Source organism: Micromys minutus (assembly GCF_963924665.1).
Source record: "Micromys minutus genome assembly, chromosome: 3".
Taxonomy (NCBI): domain Eukaryota; kingdom Metazoa; phylum Chordata; class Mammalia; order Rodentia; family Muridae; genus Micromys; species Micromys minutus.
Genome location: NC_137972.1, coordinates 46,610,842 through 46,636,635, shown reverse-complemented (window position 1 = coordinate 46,636,635; position 25,794 = coordinate 46,610,842). Strand labels below are relative to the sequence as shown.

The 25,794-nt window shown below is 43.2% G+C and overlaps 1 protein-coding gene across 3 annotated transcripts in view; it reads right to left on the bottom strand.

Annotated features, from left to right (window-relative positions):
• The window catches only part of FOXP1 (forkhead box P1), a 143,702-nt gene that overhangs the window by 79,823 nt on the left and 38,085 nt on the right, over positions 1 to 25,794 (bottom strand). For 2 of the 3 annotated variants that reach the window (XM_080914721.1, XM_080914722.1), the window contains exons 1-4: positions 18,375 to 18,461; positions 6,776 to 6,913; positions 5,663 to 5,752; positions 52 to 205 (exon numbers count right to left, since the gene is read on the bottom strand). In XM_080914721.1, coding sequence (XP_080770847.1) covers positions 52 to 205; positions 5,663 to 5,752; positions 6,776 to 6,895 — 364 coding nt within the window. In that variant the 5' untranslated portion in view covers positions 6,896 to 6,913; positions 18,375 to 18,461. Of the gene's footprint in view, positions 1 to 51; positions 206 to 5,662; positions 5,753 to 6,775; positions 6,914 to 18,374; positions 18,462 to 25,794 lie in introns of those variants that run through there. The other variant, XM_080914723.1, reaches the window with a different exon arrangement.

The following is a 25,794-nucleotide window of genomic DNA, read 5'->3' as shown; positions in this document are numbered from 1 at the left end:
GCCCTCTGCAGAGAGCTGCCTCCCAACTAATCCCCTACAGTGGATGCTTACCTTGAGCAAGAGGTTGGAGGGGAAGGGCAGGCTGCCCAGGCTGAATTGTTAGAAGGCCTTGGCGCTGGAGAGACAGGAGGTGCTGCTGCTGCAGCTGCTGCATCTGTAGAAGCTGCTGCTGGAAAGCCAACTGCTGGGTAGCCACCTGCTGCTGCTGCAAGAAACAGTGAGGGGCAGAAATGAGGAGGACAGTTCCGGGTGAGGGTTCGAAGCGTTGGTGTTTTAAAACTAGCCGCCATCTTCCAAACTGTGAGGGCTGCCACCTCAGCTTGGTGGAAGGCTCAGTGTCAAGGTCTAAAAGGGACACAATACCATGTCTGAAGGCAAGGGTGTGTGAGGGTCTGTGTTCACTCTTCTACTGGCTCCCCTTAAGCAAAAGGATTCCTCTGACAAGCCTGCTTTCCTCATAACAGGAAATGCATGAGTTCTGTAGTCAAGATCTGAACTTTTGAGACTTTGAAATCTGTAATTATTCACACTAGAAAGGAGACTGCATCCTTCTAGTCCGGAGGGATTTGAACCCTGAACCCTTGAGGTATAAAAGAACAAGGTGCCCCTCTCTGCCTGCCTGCACTACCGAGGGCCTTTAACTACTGCTTATGACTTCTGACATAAATAAATGAGAAAAAATAAGACCTTTGCAGAAGAAAAACTTCGTCTAATATTGTTAATTAGCCATGACAAACGATGAAATAACATTGTAAATCTTTCATAGAAACAGCCACTAGATTTTAATTACAGACATTCATAATTTAGCAAACAACATCATACTCCACCATGAGTGTTTAATGTGAACAGGCGCTCTCGGCTTTAGATCCTTAAGTTGGCTCGAGTTTCCACCTCAGGTTGTCCCATGTCCCCTGCCCGCTTTGTTCTTGGAAAGGAGGGGCTTTATGATATGATAAATATCTCTGTTGACCGCACAATGACAGGAGGAAAACTTTTGTTGTGTAAAACATCAATACATCATTCCTGTGTTTAGCAGGCTTCGCCCCAGCCAAAAAAAATTAATGTAGATTTCCTCAGTAATTATCTGAGTGATAGAAAGATAATATGGTGCAGGAATACAATAAATAGAAGGAAATTATCTAATATCCTTAATCTGCGAGGAATCATCGAGGTGGAGGTCTTGGCTACACTATGGCTAACAACTAGAAAGAAAATAATTAACCCTTTCTGAACTGAATTCCTCCCCCACTCCACCCCCAAAAAAATCTTTAAGGAACACACAAGAGCTGTTATTTCTGAATATTATTCTTAAGGTCAGTGATGTCTTGGCCATGAGACGTGACCCAGTGTTTTGAGAGCCTGTCCGCTCTGCTTAATAACAATACAAACAACTGCATTCGCGTAACCTAACACATGACCTTGATCTGCTACGGCCATAAAATGGTGTGTGCACCAAGACCTTAGATGCAGAGTTCAAAGGAAGAGAAAAATGGTGGTTTCCTTTTGGCCTCTGTGTAGTTTATTTTACAGGATAAAAAAGAAAAAAAGAAAAAAAAAGTCACCATCCTCATATTAGTAATCAATTTCAGACTTAACCACCATGCCACTGAGAAAGTTAATTGAGTTTCACTCAAAAAAAAAAAAAAAAAAAAAAACACAAATTACAAATTCTATACCACTGACAACAAAAATTTAAATAAATTTAAATGAAAAGCCAGTACTTCCATTTTAAGAACAGCATGCAGAAAATGATCCAATTGTTCTCACCCCTTCCCAAGTTACCACATTAATGTGAAACCCAGTGATGGTTCTATTCGTGTCAAAAGGATTTTTTCACTTCTTCAACAGATATTAACTTCTGACATTAAAGAAGGGGGTATTGACACAGTCAAAGACTGGGGAATTAGCCACTGTTGAGGTCAAATATAAAGGGGGGATGGAGGCTGGGGGGGTTTCTTCCTGTCTTACTGTAAGTGCGTGTTTAAAAACTGTGTATTTATATAATATGACCGATACTGTTTGCTGTTGTCTGTGGCCATCCCTAGGAAAGTGCCCATGAAAGCTGTCCGCATTTGAAAAGCCAGGATATAAAAGTATACAAGGCCCATTGTCCAAAGAAGAATTTAAAAGCAACACTGGTTGCCAAACTGTGCTCCCCACCCAGTTACCAAACACAGGATACAGTCCGTTTGTTTACCTCTCACAGTCGAATGCACACAAAAAAGGTCTCCGCACAGTCCCGGACAGGTCAGCAGTCAGTGTTAAAATGCTCAAATGCTCTGATAAACCTTTTCGTCTCGAGTCCCCTCCCTAAAGCTGCAGTCAAAGGTCTGTTTTCCTTTCTTTGGCTACTCCCTACTGCCTAACATAAACTGTCATAACTTCCCAGGACAAACGGCCCTTTTAAAACAATCAGAACTGCCACCTCATCACACAGGATGGCACCCCCCCACACACACACACCCAGCTTAATTTTAAAACGAATTCTGCTATCTACTGAGGCCAGGAGCTGGGAGCCAGGAGCCAGGCGTCCCTTCCATAGTGTTCAAGATACACCTCTGACACCACCAGCAAACATCTATCTCCAAAGGAGCATCTTGGGTCTGGTTCAGTGTGACGTCAAACTTCCCAAGGAGGAACCATATAGAACTTTAAGAAAGAAGATCACAAATGTACTGTGCTCTGGCTAAGGGGCCAGCCATAACCAAAGAACGGGGGAAGGCAGGAGAGAAGGTACCTGAGTATAGAGAAGGATGCACTGCTAATAACAGCTCATCAGTAAGGGAATAAGACACTTGCTCCATCTGCAGATGTCTTATGTTCAAACCTTGCCAAAATTATCAGCACCAGTTCATACCACATGGCTGCCGCCAAGTGACTCCTCCACTACAGCACAGAAGGACCATCAGCTGCATGAGGATTCTGGGACAGGAGCCCTTGACATCTCAGAGAAGCAGGATCTCCCAACAACTAGTGTAACAGTCCAGGGCACCGAGGACATACAGTGAAACCCAAGGACACTTCTCTGACTCCACTTGTCTGCCTTCTTCTAAGCATGTTAAGGTCACATATCTCCTGGGTCACCAAACCATGAACCACAGCAAACCCAGTGTCCTCAGGATGGAATAAAAATAAGAAAAAAACAAAACAAAACAAAAAAAAAAAAAAAAAAAAAAACAACTACAATGTTTCTCTCTTTGCCTGTGGACACAACATGCTCCCTTAGCCATCACCGCGCAAACTCAGATGTCAGTATTGTTTGTTTCCCCTTCCCGACAACAGCACTTTGGGAACTCCTCTGCTGGGGAACTTCCCCAACTCCATGTCTTTCTGGAGCCCTCAGAGCTCCTCTGAACTTTCATGTCTTCCCAGCACGCGGATGTGCTTTCCAAACTCTGTCTACAAGACCAAATAAGAGGTTAATCATCAGTGGCGATGGGAAGGAAGAACGCAGCCCCTGGTAACTGATAAGAGTGGCCTTGGCAGCCCTTTTTAGTGTGTCTTCAAATGGAGAGTTAAAGATCTTTAAAAAACTAAATTTTGATGCCTTTGAAAAGAAAGAAGCACAAAATAACAACAGGGGGTTATTGCCCGCAAGCCACGGGGGAGAAACTCCATAATTCTTCTTCTCCCTTTTGAAGGCTGTGAGAAATCTGATTCAAAAAAGCAACAGCAGACGGGGGAAACCTCTTGAGGCTGTAACCATTTCCTGTGATCATGCATAATGTGCTTCAAAAGTGGGTTTTTACCAATTCTGTTGATCAATTGCACCTCCTTCATAGCCCTTCTTTTTTCTGCTGTGTTTACATCTGATGTGACTCAGTGACAAGCACTGTCTAAGACTGTGAAACAGGCCTGTCATGTTGATTTATGGGCGCATCAAACCCCAACTTGTCCAAACTGAAGCTCGCAGTTCATTAATTAGAGAGTTGTGACTTTGAAGTCAGCTTTCAGACTGTGGTTTTTAACATTTGGCTTAATTTATATGCTCTTGAATGTGGATCTCTAAGGGAAAAAACTGAAATTCCCTCCTTGTCTTTGAACTTCTTTTGACCGCACAATAATCATTTCTTTGTCCAGAGTGATGCCTGCAATCCCAGAGTCATTAAGGCACATTGAACTGCCACTGATGAGTAAGCCCGGCTGAATTAGAAAAACAGCCAGGAAAACAAAGCTGAGAGCCTTCTGCAGGGTGATATCTCACAATTACATGCCTTCCCTCCCCGTGCCATTTCCATTTTAATTACTGTTAGTCCTTTAGATTTACATTTTAGACACTTTTTAATCTGCTCCCTTTTTTATTAGAGCAGCGCCCGGTAGCGAGCCACGGTCCTTAAGGTTGTGTCAGCATTTTCATTAATATGCCTCCTCCCCTTTACCCCAAAACTGCCCCTGCTCTGCAGGGGGTTTACAAGCAGCCTGCTAAACAGGACTCCTGGGTGGGGAAACTTGGCAGAGCATAGAAGGCCTACCCAATTTGTGTAAAGGGAGGAGCCGGCATGGGAAGAGAAACCTGGGTGACTCCCGTGTGTAAACCAGCATCCATCCTCCTGTGAGGGTCAGGGATTGGGGAGGCAGTCACCTGGCAAGATTCCCTCCACAGAGCAAAAGTAGCTGTGCAGGGCTGCCAGAGAAGCCAAGAAAAGGGGACAGGATGCTACCCGTGGAATTACATATTTTGTTATTGCAAAGTAGAGATACTTAAGCCAAGGCTTTGGACCACTGTGAAAATGTGGAAGGCTGGGAAGATATCCTAATACCTAGGCACAGTGGCACTCAAGGGCTCTCAGAAGTGACAGCACCCTCAGAGTCATAACAACATACAGAAGGTGGTGAAGTATGGGTGCATAGGCAGAACAGCCAAATATAATATATTATAAACACTACAAACAACTGGTACATAGAAGCAAATGCAGTGTGTGTGTGTGTGTGTGTGTGTGTGTGTGTGTGTATGTGGAGGGGTGCTGCTGTTGTCTTGCTCAGCTAAGTGCAGATGAGTCCCTACCTTAACTCATGCACGTGCATTAGGCAATTAGGACATGCTCAACATACATGAGGTGAAATTAGGATAGTGGTGTTTAATCATGTTCTAAATGCCTTGATCGCTTGTCTAACCTCACCAGAAGGTAGCTGGCCGATGGAGAAGGCCATCACCACCTGCTGGCCGATGGAGAAGGCCATCACCACCTGCTGGCCAATGGAGAAGGAAGGCCATCACCACCTGCTGGCTGATGGAGAAGGCCATCACCACCTGCTGGCCGATGGAGAAGGCCATCACCACCTGCTGGCCGATGGAGAAGGCCATCACCACCTGCCCAAACGCTTGAGTCCATAAGGCAAACAAACAAACCAATCAATAATTAAATGATGCAAAACATGCATCCCTTTTCAATTTTGTCCCTCCCCAGCCCAGCTGTATCAAAGGAGCCCAGAACACTGCTCAGGGTGCTGTCCCCACACAGGCGTGCACTGCGGTGGCTAACGTAAAGTAAGGAACTGAGGAATCTTAGCACAAACAGGACAATAACTCTCTGTCTGAAAGCTGAGAAGCGATAGAGTCAGCTGAGTTGGGCAATTATTTAAAAGATGAATGACAGTTTAATAGCCACTAGATAGTCCCCGGAGATCTGTGGTCTGAAAGTAAAATACGCATCATCTGTACCTCTTTCGGCTGTTTTCCAGCATGTTGCTGTTGGAGAAGTTGAAGCTGCAACTGTTCCTGTTGTTTTTTATAAAATTCTTGAAGCTGCTGCTACAAGAAAGAGAGGAGGGGACAGTAAGTAATGGAAGACCGCAACCCACTGTCCCTTTCCATGCCGTGCGCAAACGGTGATACGAAAAATAGCATCCTTTTATCTGGAATGGCCTGACCTTTTACTTTGAAACCCGACAATAAATTCCACGCACACTGACTATTCTTGGCATTAAGGTCTGAGAAGTAATCTCAAAAATGAGCTGATGAAAAACATACCATTTTCTACACAAATTAATTAAAATGAAGCAAGGGGATGACCTTTGATTGTGCAGCAAAGCTGAGGTGCCTTTGCAGGGTCTGGTCAGTCTCTGGCTTAGGCCTTCTAAATTATGGGAGGTGTGGCAAGGAGGGTCACACCCTTAGATGCTTCAACAGTATTGGGAATGTCCTTCAAGTCCTATCTTCATCATTATCTGGTAGTAACTTCTATCCCTGTAGCATCTATCTGTTGGGTTTAGCTTGCTTCTTACATCTGAGTCTTATGTCCCTGAGACACATGGATAGCCACAAGTTTCTCTGAACATCAGCATATGTGGAAAAAAGTAAGCTCTGCCTTGGAATTAATGAGCTCTGAGATGCTTCCTTCCATGTCTAAGGGGAAAAAAATCTTTAAAGGTAAGCTTCGAGGTTAAACTAGGGACGTCAAGAGCTGTCCATATGAACTTGCTTCCAGTGTGCACCTCAAGCTGCTTTGGTTCATGCCATTTAGAAGCCTCTTGGCTTACCAAATAAAAGACTGAAAAGCCCTCTAAGCCTGAAAGATCTTTTTCTACTAAGTCCTATTACAGCCCTGATCTCAGTCCACAGGGTAGTCTCCAGACCAGAGCCCTGGATATGTGGCATTATTCTGGTCCATCAGGGGCACAGGTGCCACACCCAGGAACCAGGTGGGATTCTGCCCCATCTGGCCCACCATATTCATTCTTCAACAGGGAAAGCAACCGGATGGGTGGAGGAGACCTGGGGGACTGAGTTGTGTGGGTCTGGGTTCTGCAGGGTGGGCAGGAGGCAGACAATTACCTGTTGAAGCATGAGGGCCTGCTGCTGCTGTAGGAGAACCTGGAGCTGCTGGGGGCTCAGCACTTGCTGCTGGAGGATCTGCTGCATTTGTTGAGGAGTGATAACCTGAGGTGTCATCATAGCCACTGACACGGGAACCTAGAATGTTAACCAAGTGTCAGTAGGAAGCAAGGAAGCCACACACCCACAGCCTCAAAGGTTCAGCCTTCTTCCCCAACAGACTAATTCCCCATGTATGTATGGCAAAGGCAAAGAGATACAGGCACAAATCGTATGCAAACCCTTGTGCAATTAACATCATCAATTTGATAGTGATGTTGTTGCCAGGTATCCTACTCCAGGCATCAGATTCTGGGCTCGTGGACAAATGTAAAAGAAAAGTTTGTAACCAGAATAAATTGTGGCCAACCTTACAAGCAGAGTAGGAAACACACCTTAACAAATGTTAGCAGGATTAGGGACAGATCTATCCTTGTTCTTAGTAACATCAGATCTCTAGTCCAAATGTGAAGAAGTGAGCCCACACTTCACTTGTTTGTCTTAAGGAAGTTATGAAGGAGAACAGGCAGCTTTGTAGTCACAGCTAGCATGACCCACTTCACTTGTGGATAGTAATTTTCAGGATCATCAAGGAAGCTTAGCTTTGCTGGTGGCAGAACCTTGGACACACCTTCTGAACTTGAACCACGGACCCTTCCTGGGATGCCTTTTACCTCCCCTATCCACCGATCATACAGATGTCTCAATTCTTTCCTATTATGTGTGATACCAAGAAAAGCCGCTTTCCATGACATTTCAGTGACAAACAGCTACAGTGATGAACTTGATAGCATTTTGTATTTGCAACTGTTAACACGTTTCTGCACGGGCATCTCTGCAAGGAACCTGCACATTGCATCTGAAGAGATGATGTCTTGTTCAGATAAAACACAGACATTAAAATGACAGGCTGTCTCGGCCAAGGTTACACAAATTGTATTCAAACGGATACCTAATGACAACGCTACAGTTTCGCCGAGCTTTCTGGAATGTAATTTAGCTATTCAAAATAATCACCACGCTTGTGTTTAATTTTCAGACTATATGAGGACCATTTTGTCAGTCCCTGTACTCCAAAAGATACTTCAGGAAAAATCAACCCCCCCATAAAAAGATAAGAAAAAAATAAAAGAAAAATCACATATGCATAATAAAAAAAAAAAGACAAGAGCAGAATGTCTCCTGTGAGTAATGTTTAAGCATCTTACTTTTCTCTGGTTTTTAAGCAAATATACCAGCAAGAAGCTAGAAGCTGTAAAGGATATATATTGTTAAAAAGCTCTGCTGTCATCTCATGTGTTACAATAAAAGGTAATAACATGTTTTTGCACTTTGCCTGTGCGCCATTTAAAAAAAAAAACTCTGCAGACAATAGCTGATCAAAAGATAAAAGATTAAAAAAAATCTTTTGGGGGAACAGTAAGCAAAAGAGAGAAACGGAGTGTTAATTTTATGTAACATAATGTCTTAATATGCAGTTTATCTTGACTTTTTCACATGACTTGCCCTGTCATTTGCATAGCGAGCTCTCATTCCTAATTTCACACTCATTATGCACTGATGTCCCGATTTCTCAGCATCACTAATTTTGATGAACTAAAAATGGTTCCTGAAGGTCAGACTCACATACAGTGAGCCTTCTCCCCTGTTGTGGTAGTGTGTTGTGTGTTGTGGGGAATCTGGGGGAGGTTCATGTGCAAGTTTCACATGTTCAGAAAACACAAGCTAGAACACTCCGAAAATGTCATTAACCCAACTCGGGGAGGTCATCCCTGAATTCTTCCTATTGCAGTGGTCTTTTAAGTGTAGATGTAGTTACACTGTAATTTAAAACAGATGGGCATGTCTGAATATTTTTATATGCAAAAAGGGACAGATGTATATGAATGGATAAATTATCCTTTTAAAAAGATAATTCGCAGCATGAAATATCACCAATGATTGGAACACTGAACTTGCGTACAGTCTAGGGCAAACGCCAAGAAGACATTATGAACACATCTAACCATCTACGCATTAATTCCAATTAGTCGACTTTGTCTTCATCCAGAAGAAACTTTCTGAATTTTTAAATGTGCACTGGGTGCCAACTGCTATCTTCAGAGCTCCTGAAGCCAACATATCACAATAGAAGTTTACTATTCCTTGAGAGTCTCATAGTCATACAGGAGGTTCGCTGAAGCAAACAAAGGAGCCATGTTTAGGATTTCTTTTTCTCTCTGCATTTCTTGGATGACGTACAACACAAATACTCGCGAGCCAAACGTCTAACAGCGATGGACAGGAAAACGGACAGGAACAGGGTGGTGTAAAGTCTCAACTGGTGCTGAACACAAACCTAACAGAGCCATGGTAGAGAAACAGTACAGAAACAATCACCCCTTCATCATTTTCAAGAGATCTGAAGCCTCTATGTTAGAAAGGGGCACAGGTAAGCTGGGGGTAAGGGTGGATGGACACACTATAAGGGCTACATGACTATATGAATATCAAATTTCTTCCAAGTAGATAAAGAGTGTATTCTACATTATATATATCAACCTTTAATAAAGGTGATTTCAACTATTTTAGGTAATGTGTTCATTTTACTGGATATTTTCTATCGTATTTTTAAAGCCCTTTATTTTTAGGCATGGTAAAAATAGTATGTGTCTGTTAAAATGAGAAACACCATGGCTCCTTGACTGTCAATAAAAGAAGGGTGACCAAGGGAAGACTGACATGAGCAGGCCATTTTTAAATCCTTGAAGAGAGCCAATGGTCTCCAGCTCCTTTTCCCACAGTTACTTCTTCATTGTTGCCAGTCGAGCTGCAGAACAGTAGAATGAACTTGACTCTCCCCTGCTTGTTCCCTTTGGACACTTTGATGGAGGGTCTGATGAGTAATAAAACGCTTCAAGCAGCAGGCGCAGCCCAGCCAGGGACAGGCACAAGAAGCCTGAGCAACCCTTCCTCCAAGTGAAGCGGTTTCTGAGTAATCAGAAGTGAGCCATTATACCCTGATAGCTTGAACCTGGCTTTTACCGTCTGAAACCACAGTTTCACACCAGTTAGCTCCCAGCCACCTGAGTGGGCAAGGGAGCTTCATTTACAAACTCGGTAGAACAAATTTTGGTTGCCCCTCCAACCCCTTCAAGTGTCTGCTCCAATATATATTAGGATAAGAGGCTGTAGCAAGGTTTCAAAAAAGTATCCGAATGGAACAGAAACAAGAGAGAAAAAAATGGAGCACAGTTTAAGGTTTTAACTACTCAAGAATTATGGCCTATACATACACTCCCTAATTCCCAGTGTCCAGCTTTCTCATGTACCCAGTGCCTACTCATACTAGGAATCAAAGGGCATGCAGTACCAGCAAGGGGCTATTACAGCCCACACTTTATTACCCATTACTACTGAGGTCATTAACGGCAAGAGTGATTGTCGCAGCCTTCACCTATTGATCACTGTAACTGCTATCATTTAATCCTGTGCTGAATGTCTGGAAAGCAGCTAAAGGCACACGAGAGAGGGTGGTTTAGCATTGAGAAATATGGCCAAAGCTTAGAAATTACACTTTGATTCATAAAATCTAGCCAGTGGTTTAAATCAATAGTATTTAAAACAGTCATGTGAGTTTTTAACTGCAGCTGTCTAATATTTATAGAGGCCTCATTGGAAGTATTCCACAAAAACTAAACTTTGCCCCCCCCAACTCCCTGACACCCACCTTAACCCTCCTGAAATTGAGTCATTTCTGGTGCTTCATGTAGCTACAAGGGTTTGTGCCTTATCTGGGAGTTGAAGCTAAATCTTGATTTTTTTTTTCCCTCAGAAGACAATTTAAATATAAGGCAAAGAAAAAAATGAGCCCTTTGCTATAGCTGTGTTAACCGTTTGTGTGGACAGAAATGAGTCTGCTGTGTGGAGCTGTGTGAACTCACAATGAATCACGGGAGGCAGTTCATGAAGACCTAGCATGATTGTGTCTAGCTGCCTTCAGGGATCAGAAATGTGAATAAAACTTCTGGCAGGCATTTTAAAGCATTGGAAAACTCAACTTAAAGGTACATGTGCACCCACAGTTAACATTCTTTATTTGAGCTTCTAGGGGACAGCATGAATTAAAAAAAAAAAAAAAAAAAAAAAAAAGTGCAGGATATAATGCTGACTGATAGCAATGGGGTGTGGCCCATCCCAGGTGCACACAAACCCGCCTGAATGGCAGAAATACAGCTGTGCTTGGCCATCTGAACATGGCTAGTACGGGCCTGCTGCTACTTAATACCTGCAACGAGGGAAGCATCTTGAGCAGCAGTAACTGCTGGTAAAGGCTCAAGCGCTGCTGGCATTGCCTCCTTCCCCTCCAAAGGGCTCTCTCTCTATGGGTGGACTGTTTGCAGACTATTAAACAATGCACTCCGCTTTCTGTTCTCTCTTACAAGGCTCGGTGGGGAGGTGGGGGTGGGGAGGCGGCAATGGTGAAAGGGGTGTTGTAATTTTAAAAGCAAACAAACAAACAATATAAAAAACCCCCTGCATAGAAACAATACTTGGTTCTAATCTAGGAGACAATTGAAGGAATTGGGTGGGAGGCAAGATGACACAATATAAATACTCACAATAACATGTTATCATTTCTTTCTCTCCCTTTCCTTTACACTGAAGTTAACTGCAAGTAAACACTGCACAGCATAAACACACATAGACTTTGTACACTCACATCCTCTCCTAATTACAGTGTATACAAATCAGATAACAGAGATGGTCAAAATGAAACACTGTTTTCCTTAACTGTCTACCACAGTAATTCCATTAAATTATTTTCAAAGAATTATTTGGAAACTATTTTCCAACCTCTGGTCATGAGCCACTTAAAATGGCCTCAGAGTCACTTGCCTTCCACACTTTGAGCAGTGTTTGGGTGGCAACTGATGTGGTTAGGCCAGGTCACCCAGTCGGCCACACAACAAGAGAGAAAAACAAAACAAAACAAAACAAAAAAACAAAACAAAAAACCAAATTAAATTAGAAGGCTCTAGAATGTCAAAACAAAAGCAAACAAAGAAAATCGCTCTATTTTAAGAAAAAAAAGGAATTATGCCCAATTTTCTAGGAGCATAATAAAGCTAGCCTGTATGTGTGCCAGTAAACATCTAGGAAAAGAGGCCAGTTTTTAGAATTAATAGCTAATAGATACAATCGATCAGCAGACACCAAAGGGCAGGGAACTTCTACTCTTTGTGTCCCTAAAAAAAAATGTTAAAAACAAAACAAAACAAACAAAAAATGCCAAACTCAGATCAAGTACCATGGAAGGACTATATCACAAAATGGGGGAAAATGTAGTTCTGACATAATATTTCTGTCTTTAAAAAGAAAAAAAGGAAGAGAAAGAGAGAGAAAGAAGGCATGGTATTCATGTGGGGAGAATAATTCTCTTTCATTGTGGAATGCTGCTTTGTGTAACTCTTTTAGACTTAACTATTTTGCCATAATACTGTACAAAGCATTAAGGCAGGTAATGGTTATTATATCAATGCAAAATCATCTAAGTACTCACTCATCAGCCTAACTGTTCTCTCAGCAACAATGCAACCATCTATTAAGATTTTAGCAAAAAAAAAAAAAAAAGAGGCCTCTTTAAAATGCAATTAGCATTTCATTTTTTTATCATTTTGTTTATTACATTGTATCAAAAAAGAGGCTATCTTCCTTTCCCAAAGAATTGTTAAGGCTGATACTTGCCTGCCAGTCAGGAGTTATTTCAGATTAGCAACCCCAAGAAGCTATGTCTTGCAGAGCTGAGCTTTTTGTCTTTACATTAAAAACAAATGGTAAAATTGATATTTGTCTAGAGTGCAGGGAGTGGCTGGAGTGGCCTGTGATTCTCTACAGTTTCCCCAGCAAGCAAGGTGATGCCACTAAGTGCCAGCCTAATTGTTTCAGCTCTAATAAATATCAGCTTCATTTACATAAAATGTAAAGTTTACATAAATTAAATGGCTTTTTCATTAGCAATTGTTAAATACAGGAGACAAGGAGAGCTTCGCAGAAAAAATAGTCACTTGTTAAAAACCAGTCTCTTCAACCCGAAACCACTACTATTTTTTATTGTTGTTGTTGTTGTTGTTATCACTACTATTATTTAAATCGAGAAAAATGTTTTCCCTTTCCTTCCTCAGCCTCCTTTTCCCGTAGGTGGGCTGAAAAACTATTTAGTGTGAGTAAAATATGCTGACATTTCATATTAACAAAAACAACAAAATCATTTTTAAGTGCTGAGAACGGGAGGAGGGGGTGACTAGTCCAGAAAGTTCCTTAGAAAAGATTTGACCCACAAATCTTTTAACTCTTGAAGGGACAGGGAAGCGACTTTAGCTAAGTAAGTTCTCTTAAACTAGAACAGTATTACAAACAATGAAAGAGATAGTAACCACATTAACCCTGTTGAGAAATGGCACCATTAAAGCAAGCAAGAAAAATCTATAGTTTTAATTCAAAGGTTACTGTGACATGGGGGGAAATTAAATGTTTACCTTCCCCCTAAAAATAGTTTTTTTTCGAAACTAACAATTAAATGGATTATTTTTCTTACCTCAAGGATACTAGCCCAAAAAATGTGAGAGAGATTAAGTACAAATAAATACAAATAATAAATAAATAAATAAATAAATAAATAAATAAATAGGCAAGCCCGAATTAAATTACTCCAAAGTTGAATATGGATTTACTAAGACACTCCCATTTTCCTTCTACCTTTTCAAGAATTACTTATGCAGTTTCTCACGCATAATTCCAACACCTTCACCTGATACATCACAGTTAAGCCAAGGGGTGCAAATGAGATTCTAATGAGGAAAAACATCAGTTGCTTCTTTGACAATTTCTCCTTCATTGATTTATTTCTAATAAAGACAAAAACATAACCAAAAGCTTCCTACATGCGAAGGGTCAAAATACAATTAAAAAAAAAAACAAAACAAAACAAAACAACAACAGAAAAGACCTGCCTCATGAAATGATGTCACAATTAAGAACTGAACAAAAAGCTATCTTCAGGGACAAAAAAGAAAAGAAGAAGAAGAAAGTAAAAGAAAGAAATTAAGCTGCCACAACTGTAACAGGTTAGATGAAAAAAAAATCAAATTTTAATGCATTCTCCCCTGTGTCATCTTGTTTTGTCAAGACATCAAATAGAATTGGGAAGTGCAAAATAACAAGCCCCTGAGAAATCACTGAGGCTGACCTTTTTGATGTTGTTGATTTACCTTGTTCTCAGTTATTTGAACAATGATGTTTCAGATTTGAGGGCAAGATAAAGCTTAAGAATTAAAACATGATACCGAGGTGCTCTAGCCAGCTGTGCGAAGCGCCGGCACGCTTAGCTCACACTCACTCATCAGTTGCTTTAACCCGATGTGAACATGAGGCCTAATGCACAGCTTGATAATTCTTCTCTTTTCACTCTAAATTAATTTCCTTCCCCCAAACCTGCCAGATTGGAGGGAGGACTCAGAGCAGGGTCTCCCTTCTTATCACCTAAAAGGAGAGGCCCAAGTTAGCTTTGCCCAGTACCCCAAGGCCCCAGAATGTACAAACAGATGCTCAGCAATGGAGGACCTGAGTTTTTTGTGTTACACTGGGGGGGGGGGGCACTGAATGTAGAAGACAGGCACTCTGAAATTACTAAAAACCGTTTTCAAGGAATACCATGCTGTCCCCACCAAAAAGAAAACAAAACTCACACCAAGCAACAGTTTTAGCTTACAGGGTCAAGACTTTCCGCAAATATAGCACTGCAGGTAAGCACTAGGTTATAGACTGCTGGCTCTGATTCTAGCCTTAGAGTACAGTTGGACCTCTCAACAGCAACAGAAATGCAAGCCTTCTATGCAATCTATGACAAGGACCCATGCAGAATGTTCTCTACATGTAAGCAGCTTCTACCAAGGCATCTACTGAAACAAAAAGAGGCAAGCAGATAAAGACATCTGTTTTAAAGACAGTACAGGTAAATAAGGCAGTGTTTGCAAGCACCAGACAGTATAAAGATTAAGACAGTTAGCAAGGCTATTTGATGATTGCAACTCCTTGCTGCTGGGTGCAGAGCTTAACATGCAACACACATAGAAATACAATGTATGCCTTTAGTCACTCTAACCTTTTCTGGTCAACTGTTGCTACGGTTTTTCCTTGACTGTAAATCACAAGGAACTACCTCAAGGGGCTTCTAACTGATCACCGTTTCCCCGGTTACTCAGAGTGTCGTTTGAAAGTTCCCCTTAGTGATGTTCGTCCACAACGAAACCACATAATAAAATGAATTTCTCTAAGCTTCCTTTTTTTGCCAATACAAACTGTACTCAAATTTTTGGTTTGAGCTGAGAATCTGACCACCACATTCCCTCCTGATTGTCACAGAAACACAGTAATTCAAACGTCACCCCTGCCACGTTAGCCACGACAAAGCTGGACTTTGATTTTCTTTAATTCATCTAGATTTTAATTTCCCTGTCTCTTGCCATTGTGTGGAGGCTGGCTGAAAAGTTGCAGAACTGGTCAATGTCATAAAGGAGTTTATCTTTCAGGTGACAGGTCCTGACGATGTGCAAATGTAAGGCTGTGAAGGAGAAAATTTGTTTTTAAGGTACGTTTAACTGGAAACAAAAAAAAAGATGTTTTTCTCCAAATCAACTATTCCTATCATAAGCTTTCTGATGATTTACAGTTTACCAGCTGAGCAATGTTATGCAACACTGCATGCCTTTTAGATGCACAGCTTTAGCTGGTTGAGATTTAATTAAGATCACAGCCTCTAAAGTCCCTGTCAAATGAAAATTCAGAAGACAATACTCTATATAGCTTCATGTGCAATGTTGCCATTCTATCCCTGAAAATATGAGTTAATCCATGTTTCTATGGCTGCAGACAAAAAGTTCACTAATTTTATTTTCTTTTGACACTTGGTTTGTTTTCTATTGTTTGCTGTAAGATCACTCCGTTCCAGGAAGGAAAGGGGGAGAGAAAAAAAAAAAAAAAAAACGAGAGAGAGACATGCTGCAGAAAATGCCGTTGACATTATTATCCGGCATTATCATGGCTCAGCTATGATGTCATCAATTTTCATAGAAGCAACCCAAACTCAAAAGTTTCATCAGATGAAATGTGTTTATTAAAAAGCACAACACAAAAGCCTACCTTCTATCCATTACTTGGATTAAATCACTGACAGGCCCTGTTTCCTATTCCTTTGAATGGCCAACTTTCTGTTAGACAAGCTGCAGGCAGATCTGGGGAGGAAAGGTAGTTCTTCAGGCAAACTGGCAAATAGAAAGTCCACTCCTAGCATTCTGTAAGGAGTCCCTAGGGTTGGAAAACAAGTGTCTTTGCTACATTTTTATTTCTGCTACACTAGAATTGACCCGTGCTAATTTATTTTACAGAAGGGAGGGGGAGGTGGCTGAGTGGTGTTTAACATAGTCAAACGCATTTTAGCATTTTAATTTGCATCGTTTTGATATTTGGTTGCTTATATCATGCCTTCAAAATGACAGGTGCTTGCAGTTTTACTCTTGACGGCTACTACACAAATAACTGTCTTGCCTGAAAGGGCTAATGCAGTACTAATGAACAATAAATCAACTTTGATTATCAAGTGTCAGCCCACAGAGTTCTATCACATCCCAGTGATACTGGCAGCCAGCGTCTGGGCAGGCAGTCTGTATTTCGGTTTCATTTTTACACACTTTTCACTTAAATGTGTCAGGCAGCTACAAAGAACCACATAAAATAGAGGCTTTCCTTCCCCCTCCCCCAAGTCTGCAAAATTGCTCATCTTGATTTGCTTTACTGAGTGATGAATTTAAAATATCTATGATATCCTGCTATTCTCATAAGCAGCAATAACAGCAACACACATCAAACCCTGATGTGGAATCTCAAGCTGATTATCTTCAAGAACTCTAAGACTAACAGGCGACTTTATAACACTTTACCACATACACTTCCTTTAACTGCATATATATATATATATATATATATATATATATATATATATATATGTGTGTGTGTGTGTGTGTGTGTGTGTGTGTGTGTATCTTCATGAAAAGTATTTCACAAACAAACAAGCAAAATGGATCACCTCCGAAATAAAGAAGTCATTTGTATCTTTAACTGGAAAAAAAAAAATGAAATCGTCCTTTTACCCTAACTTCCTAATGATAAAACACAAGTAAGCTTTTTTCCCTTAGGCAGATTAGTCACTGATAGTATGATTCACGTTTCCTGTTATCAGCCTTATTTTCCCCCAAATGTGTCACTTTCAGAATGTTGGAATCTATGGAAATGAGGTGATTTGCATTTTTAAATGGGTTTGATTAGAACATTTGGTCTTTGTGGACGAGTATAAAACAATTATCAGACATTTAAGTTGTAACTGGAAGGCCTTGAAGGAGTTAACCCCAGGGAGGAAGACACTACATGTGCTGTGCTCTCAAACTACCATCCTCTTCCTAAAGGTCCTCGGCTTCCCATCCCATTCTTGGAAAGGGAAAAAAAAAAGTCCCGTTTGCACTGACCATCTCAGTTCTGATAGTTGAGTAAGCTACACTTAGGGCCAGTTCAGATGAGAGTTCATGGTGAAATGCCTTCAGGCTCCTGCCCTTTCAAACCCCAAACCTTGCTTACTACTTTATGAATGTGGCAAAGTAAAGCCACAGTGGATGCGGATCTCCAACCTGCCGGAGTGCATGGCACAGCATGCCTGCCTGCCTGCCTGCTGAGGTGCTGGACTCTCTGCTTCCTTTCCCTTCCTCCTTACCGTGGGTGCGAACTCCTTAAATATCAACAGCTAAGCTGCAAGGCGCCTGGACAACAGAAACAAACTACCAGAAGCAAAAGAAACCGCCACACTGGTTCCATTCCACTGAGACTGAAGGTTTCTCTTCTATTTCACACGCTCTAGAAGTGACAGGAATCACATACCCCAGATGGATACCCCTACACAAACACACACACACACACACACACACACACACACACACACACACACACACACACACACACACACCAGTGGTGTGGAGGGATGGCACCAAGGAATAACGAAAAGGGCTTTACCAAAGTCCCTGCATGAAGGCCACACCAGCGGAAAATGAAACGCCAACATCGGGAAAAGATGCAGAGGGAAAGAGAAATACACGCAGGACTTCCTCCAACTCCCAACTCCACTTCACGCAGGAACAATTTTTTTAAAAGGACAACAGAGCGCAACAGAGAGCGAAGGAGATCTGTGTCCAGCACCCACAGGCCTGGCTTCCCACCCTCTTGCTCCTCTCCGCTTCTACTTCCAGAGCGCAACTCCACTCCAAGTTGATCAACAGCGCCCGGGCGGGTGCCGCCGAGCCTGAGTCAAGTTGAAGGCTGTGGGGTGCCCCAGTCTTCCCTGCCGAGGTCCCCGGAACCCCGAGAAGCTGGCAGTGCATAGCCCGGGAAGATGGGATGGGATGGGATGGGGGAGAGGAGGAGGAGGACGAGAAGGAGGAAGCGAAGCGGGCAAAGACGGAGGAGGACCGGGACCAACCTGACACTCTCCATGTAGCCGCCAGGCGCGCGCAGCCGGCTCGGGGCGCCCGCGCGGGGCCGGGCTGGGTCCGGCGGCCTCGGTGCAGGCGGACTGCACGCGCAAGGGGCGCTCGGGCTCGCGGGCTGCCGCGCCGCGCCGCGCCCACCCGCCCCGCCTTGCTCCACCAATCACAACCCGCCTCTAAACACCCCGCGCCGCCGCTGCGCCCCACACAATGGGCTCCGCCCGCGCCCCGCGCCCCGGCCCCCTCCGCGCGCGGCAGGTGAAACCGACGCTCGGCCCCGCCGCCCGCCTTTTGTCTCCCCAGCAACTCCTCTTTAATTGCTGTTAACCCGGTGACCCCCCTCCGGCTGACGTCTGGGCCGGAGCCGGGCACCGCGCCGGGGCGCGCATCTCCTCTCCCCCACCCCCTTCTCTCTCTGCGCCCTGGGCCTCGCCGCCCAGTCGGCTTTGGGGAAAAGGGCTTGTTTGTTTCCTCTTCGAAACTGACAAAGAGTTGTGCTAACCTTCAGGGACGCGGAGCAGGAGGGCCCCCCATGCGCCCTCCGACCAGCAAGCCTACAGTCCCAGCTGCTCCGAGCTACCGAACCGGCCCAGGGGCAGGCTTGCGGGGCGCCAGTCTGTGCCTTTCCTCGAAAACCCGCCTCGATAGAGAACTTTCACTTCACGTCGGTGGTGGGGCCCAGTCTTCATCTCCCTGCCACCCGTGCGGATCCAGAGGCCACCTCACAAAAGTGTGCCTGTTCACGCAGGGAAAGAACCCCACATGGGGCTCCAAATAATTCACCACACAACGTGCCTCCTCGCTACTTCCCCTCTAGAACGACAGCTGCCACACGTTTGCTAAGAAATAATTCTTGAAATTCCTTTCTTATTTATGCAACATCAGCCACAACAAAAGCGCCTCTCAACAGGCACTTTGAGATGACCTCGGTTAGAAACACTTACTGCTTAGATGCTGAGAGCAAGAGCGAAGAGCAGTTTTTTTTTTTTCTTTCTTTTTTTAAAGTTACCAATAATGCTAAACTTTGTTGGCTCAAGTGGCAGGGTTTAAGTGGCAGGTTAGCCTATACAAGGTATCAGCAATCTGAGAAATCACCTCTCAATTCTTCTATTTCCAAACTTAGAGAAAAACTTTCTGGTTTGTTTTTTATTTAAAAAGCAAAACTAACTCACAAATTTTTATTTTCTTGAAAATGACCAGGAAACAGACTAGTGAAATCAATGATTACCCATTTCTCAATATGAACCATTTAAAAAAAAAGCAACAAAGTATCCAAGACTTTTACTTAAAAGTTCTTTTCATTTGAGATGCATTAAATATAAGTCGTTACAAATCAGAAAGCATACTGATATAATTTCTAATCAAGAAATGGCCTGGACTTCAGTGAGGTCAGCAAGAGAAAGCACCCCTTCCCCATCTCCACCACAGGAATCCGGCTGGGAAATGCAAGAGCACCCCATGCCTTCCCCATCTATTCAGGTGTTAAATGAGTTCAGCACTAAGCACTCTCAACCCGAAGTGTTTTGTATCACATAACAAATCTATTAATGGTCTTTGTTTTTTTTCAGGTCACATGAATGTCACCCCACCCCCTTCATGAACCAGGGTGGCTTTGAGGATGGGGGTTCAAAAAGAGCCTTGACTCTGCCAGAACACCCTAATCCTTTCCATCAGTAGAACTCTTGACTTTTAAAGAAACAGGGTGTTTCTTTCCAGAAGGGCAGGCAGAAACCCCAAAGCAGGAAATGAAAATAGAGGAAGTTTTCCCCAAACCAACACCCCTCAAAAAGTAGAAACAGACATTTTGAAATACACAGTGATTTAAAAAAAACATATATATATATATATATATATATATATATATATATATATATATATATATACATATATATAATTTGGGAGTTAACGAGTGTGAACAAAGCTGAGGTGCACTTGAAATAAACGACATGTTTCCTCCAGCCTAAGATCTGCAGTAGGCACCCATAAAACTCATGCAAGCTTTGACAAGTAGGGCTTCCTCCACAAAGGTCAGTGTTTATCAGTTAATAGTCTCTAGGAGCTTCAAAACAATAAACAAACAGGCAAACAACAACACTGCAGACGCTTGGGACCCAGCTGTGGAGGCTGGCCTTACAAAATAATTAAGGACTGATGTAATGCTCAAGGTAAAGCAAGGGCTGCACTGCACAGAGGTGGCTGGGAGCACCATGGGACTGCAGACCAGGAGGGAGCACCTAGAGGGCTGGGAAGGCCCCTAGGGGAAGCTGATAGTTTGGATAAGAGGATACTATACAAGAGAGAGAGAGAGAGAGAGAGAGAGGGGGGGGGGGAGGGAAATGGCTTAGCAAACAGCCCGGAGGCCACCTGCAGGCCATTCCGCCCTCTCGGAACAGATAGATGGCACACTGGCTAGACTGGGGAAGGAACCATACCACCGGTGAGAAACTTGTGTGTCTTTGTAGGAACCTGGGACAACTGGGTGAATCTTGGGAACCTTAGGGTGGCCTCATGAGGTGTTTGGCCCTGAGACTGGCATTCAGGGAGAGTTGCTCCATTCTATGCCTTGAGAAAAATAGAAAAATATGAAACCTTCCAGTAACAGAGAAGTCATAGTTACTGCCATTTTTAATTTCCTCCAACATTAGGTTGTTTTGGAAAGCTGGGGCAAAAAGACAAAGACAAAAAAGAAAGAAAGAAAGGAGAAAGAAAATTAGTTAGGATTATTATGGGGATGTTAGCTTGAGTTACTCAGCCCCAGAGGCTGATGCACATGTAACTTCAGTGGGAATTGCAGTCCCATTTTTCGGAGGAAGAAACTGAGTTTTTTAGTAATGCACCCTGGGAACCCAGCTTGATGGTCAGCATGTCTGTAATGCCAGTACTTGGGAGGTCGAGTCAAGAGTTCACAGTTGCTCTCAGCTGCATAACAAGTTCCAGGCCAGCCTGGGCTCCATGACAATTTCTCAAAACAGAAAAACAAAAACAAATAAACAAAAACCCAGAAAGGCAGAGTGGTTTTGTTTCCCTGTGAGTCAAGCATGCCTCACACCATAGCTCCATAAGGCAAAGCAGTCACAGGATAATGGAAAAGGGTGGGAGGGGGTGCATTTGATGATTACACAAACCCAGTCCCTGAGGTAGGGGTGGGGGTGGCTCGTGTTTAAGGAAGAGTGAAGGAAACAATAAATACTGTACTTAAAAATATTTTTGATGCCCACATCCTAACACCCACAACAGACACAGTCTTGTTCAAACACCACATATTAAGAAACCTGTCAGTTGCTAAATGAATCCACTGTGCAGCTGGCTGCACTTAAGAACAGATTACTATGATCCCATACCAAACTCTAACCACCAAATAATACACCTGGGACTTGAGTTGGGTATTCTGTTGGCTTTTGCAGTGCCTCAGCCTTGAACACAGAAGAAAGTGAAAGGTTTCACTGCCTATTCTGAGTGGGGGACTGGAGACAAGACGCATTAGAGGAAGAGGCAGAAGGAGCAACCCCTCATGACATTATTCATGTTGATGAATGGTGCCACAGCAGTGAGGAGGTTACAGGCACAGGGCCCTGGCCCACGTGCTTCTCAGCATCTGCTTGCCCACAGCTGCCTGCATACAACTAGAGAATGGACACAGTGATGGATCCGAAAACCAACTGCGTCTGAGAGGCCAAAATCTAATGCAAGTTCATGGTCTTCTTCCAAACAATGCTTGCACCAGTAACCCCTACCCTTTGAACTAATTTAGTAGAGTAGCCAGAATACAATGACAGATTTAAAAAAAGAAAAAAAAAAATCTATCAAGTGATTCTTTTACTGAAGCCGGGGATGGAGGTTTTAGGTCCTTCCCCACCCAGCCCCGTGTCTGATGGATCGCTTCTTCAGAAGGAGATCCCCTACAGTATTCCTCCAAAGACCAGCAGTTGGGCCAGCCAATTAGAGTTACTAAATTGCAACAGCCATGGCCCTTTCCTGAGATTTGGACATTTGTCTCTAAGGAGCCCCCATTTCTGTCTTGATTTAAGCAGCGATTTTACTTAAAAATATAAATTAATACATCATCCATCTGCAGGGAGCTAGAGCAGGGGGCTGCCTATTGATAACTGTTTATGTGGCTGTTACGTCTACGTTGACAGTGAAACTAATTATGTTGTTTTTCATCTGAGCCTGTTAGTTTGGCCAAGGGAAAAGTCTCTGTTGGGCTGATGGTTGAATTTCTCTTTACGACAGTCTCCAAATTGTCATTCACATCTTCCCTGATTGCCACACTTTATAATGCCAATATCATGGAGTAATTTATATATGCATACACGGCACGGCATGTCAACGTTCTGGGAACCTTTAATGGGTCCATGAGCTACAGGAAACATTTACCAAAATAAATTTTAAACGTTTAAATTTTTTCCACTGAGACACTGTATCAAAAGAAAAGAAGGAAAAACGAAAGAAAGAGAGAAAGAAATTCATGATAAATGTGAAGGCATACCTTACACACCAAAGTAAACAAAATCATCCAAAGAAAACAACTCGATCTCTGCAAGTTCTGTGTCTAATTGACTAATAAATTATCCTCTTGTTTAAGATAAAACTATAATCCCTTGCTTCAATATGATGTGAAATTTAATAGTGCGTTGCTTCTGCCATTGGGTTTTAACAGATTACATGGATGTGTGTAAAATTCTCAAAATCATACATATTTTAAGGCAGAAGAAAATCCCCCTCCCATAAGCTTTATCCTTCACATCAGTGAGGAGAAGTGGAGTCAGGTTCATCAGCACCAAGTGGCATCCTCATGCCCCCTCCTAGTGACAGGCATAGTGACAGCACTACAGCTCAATCCACATGTTAGCCCTGGGCAGGAAGCTCAAGAAGAGAGCACTGAAGAGGAATGAAAAGATGGCTCTTGGGAAAAATGACATTCTTTTAACATTTTTTTTACATTTAATTATGTAGAAATTTGCTGATATCGGATGAAGACACTGACCACCTTTAGTGGAGTAAGCTTTTCAGGAGGCCTGTGGTGTGAATGTGCTACAGGCAGGCGAAGAGGCTGGGAAGACATGTCCCATCTTGCCCTGGGAACAAAGCTCAGGGATCCTCCTCCTGTGCCACGCCACCCTCCTCTGACCCTGGGTTGACACACCCTTGTGTCAAAACCTTCTTTACGCCTGCCCTCTGCTGGTAAGCCTGCCAGGATTAGGAAATTCCATCTATCTCAATTTATTTTGAAGACAACTTTTAAAAGCCAGGCAGAGAGATGTGTGAGGATCTGTTAACTGAGATTCACAGAGGAAGAGGTTGACGCAAAGCAGAGGGGGTGGGTAGCGGTACCGACAACCAAGTGTGGTACTTTAAAAGGTCCAACCTACATCGGCCTGTTCTTCTGCCTGCTGGCTCATGGCTCAGCAGTGCGAACTTTATATTTTAGTGTGCCTAGGAGAGCAACCTGCATGACTACTGGGCATCCTGCCTTTCCTTGCTTACTCTCCAGGGAGAATATGTCAGCTCATTTTCAATAAAACACCTTCTTAGCCGTAATGGGCCACTGTTCCTGTTTCAATAGTCCCCGAGGTTTCATGATCTAGTATATTTAGCTGAGTCAAGTTCAAGTTTTCTTCTGGCATTCGGAAGATCCATAAAAGGAGGAGGGCCTGCTTTTGCCAGTCTGTAAGCAAAGAAGAAGGAAAAAAAAAAAAAAAAAAAACCAACCCAGCTTAACTTTGGAATCAGTAGTCAGAGAGATGTAGCCCAAACAAAGGGATGTTGCGGTACCTCTGGCCCCCTTCATCTACCCAGAACTTGCAGGCCAGTCTGGAGGCTGCAGGAAGACTCTGGCTTTTAGGGGGTAAGTTCCCACAGTGGTGTGCTGAGCTTTAACAGTGCAACCCTGTCAGCGTCAATGGGAAGCATGAGGCTTGTACAAATCCCTGCACAGCATTACAAAAATGTATCTCGGGGATGGGAAGATGAAGCTTAGCAGTTGCAACCTCAGAAGCATTCAGAAGTCGTACTCTTGACAGCGCTTTAGATGCCGAGTAAATGCTCTTAGAAAGGACACCCAATCCAGCCGACAATAAATCTTACACCAGGGAAGCCCACACAGGGCCTCGGAATCCCCTCCAAAGATAATTGCCTTCCACATGGTGTGGCAAAGAAACCACTACGTGGAAAGCATTTTCTGCAGCCCAGAAGCTACTGACAGCTCACTCTTCTTTCCTTAATAATCAGCGATCACACACACAGACACTTAACACCCTACCTTTAAGAGTGGCCTAGTGAAGTGCAAGGATGAATCTGTTTTAGAGAGAAAAGTTAGAAGGCCTGCTCTGGGAATGGGGGAAGGAAGCAGAGGCTGAAGAGAGGATTCCTGCAGAAACAGGAGCATGGGAAGGGAATCTGAGGGGTGCATCCTCATAGGCAACCTTGGAGTCCTGAAGACAGTCTTTGAAGGCTCATGACGTTTCCCGGCAGTTCTAAGTGCTGGGGGCCACATCCAGCAGACACAGAAGGAGGCAGAGCTGTTAGAACCCAAGGGAGTCTCAGGGAGTCTGGACATGGTGATAAATAAATACTGTGGCTTTGGGTAACTCATGTCCATGCTTAGGGCCTACATATTTCTCCCAGACGAAGAAAAAGACGGATAGAACATGGCCTAGCTGACTTTAATCTATAGGTATTATCTGCTTATAGTTAAAGTCCTATGTGAAACAACCAGAAGATGGTTGAAAGATAGGAAGAGAGGTGGGAAGATGGTTCAGTGGCTAAGAATAGTTTCTGCTCTGGCAGAGAACCTGGTTTCATTCCCAGCACCTTTGTGGTTGCTCAAACTTATGTTTACTCCTGCTCCATGGGATCTGATGCCCTCTTCTGGTTTCCATGGATACCCACATGGGTTATATTCCTATATGTAAACACAGACATACACATATAGAGACACACAGAGACACACACACACACAGGCACACACAGAGACACACACACAGGTGCACACACACACACACACACACACACACACACACACACACACTGTGGTAAAGAAGAAAGAGTCGCTAGTTCAAGGCCATTCTTAAAACACAGTGAATTTAAAGCTAGCCTGACAGTATGGACCTTGTCTCAAAACAAAGCAAACACAAACTAATGGTGACTTGGTTCTTGGGCTTTCACAGTCATTACCATGTCAGCAGTAAGGCAGAGAAGAAAACTGCTGGAAACTTTCCACAGCCTTGACTGGGATTCCGGCCTGGAGAACAAACTCTGTTGTCTGGGAGTGGAAGTAAACACCAGCAATCCTGTGATGAGGGAGGCTGAGGCAGGAGGGGCTTGCGTTTGCGGTAAGCCAGAGTAAGCAACAAGCCCTAGTCACAAAGGCAAACAAAACACAACCAGAAAAGGTACAGGAGTGAGAGATCG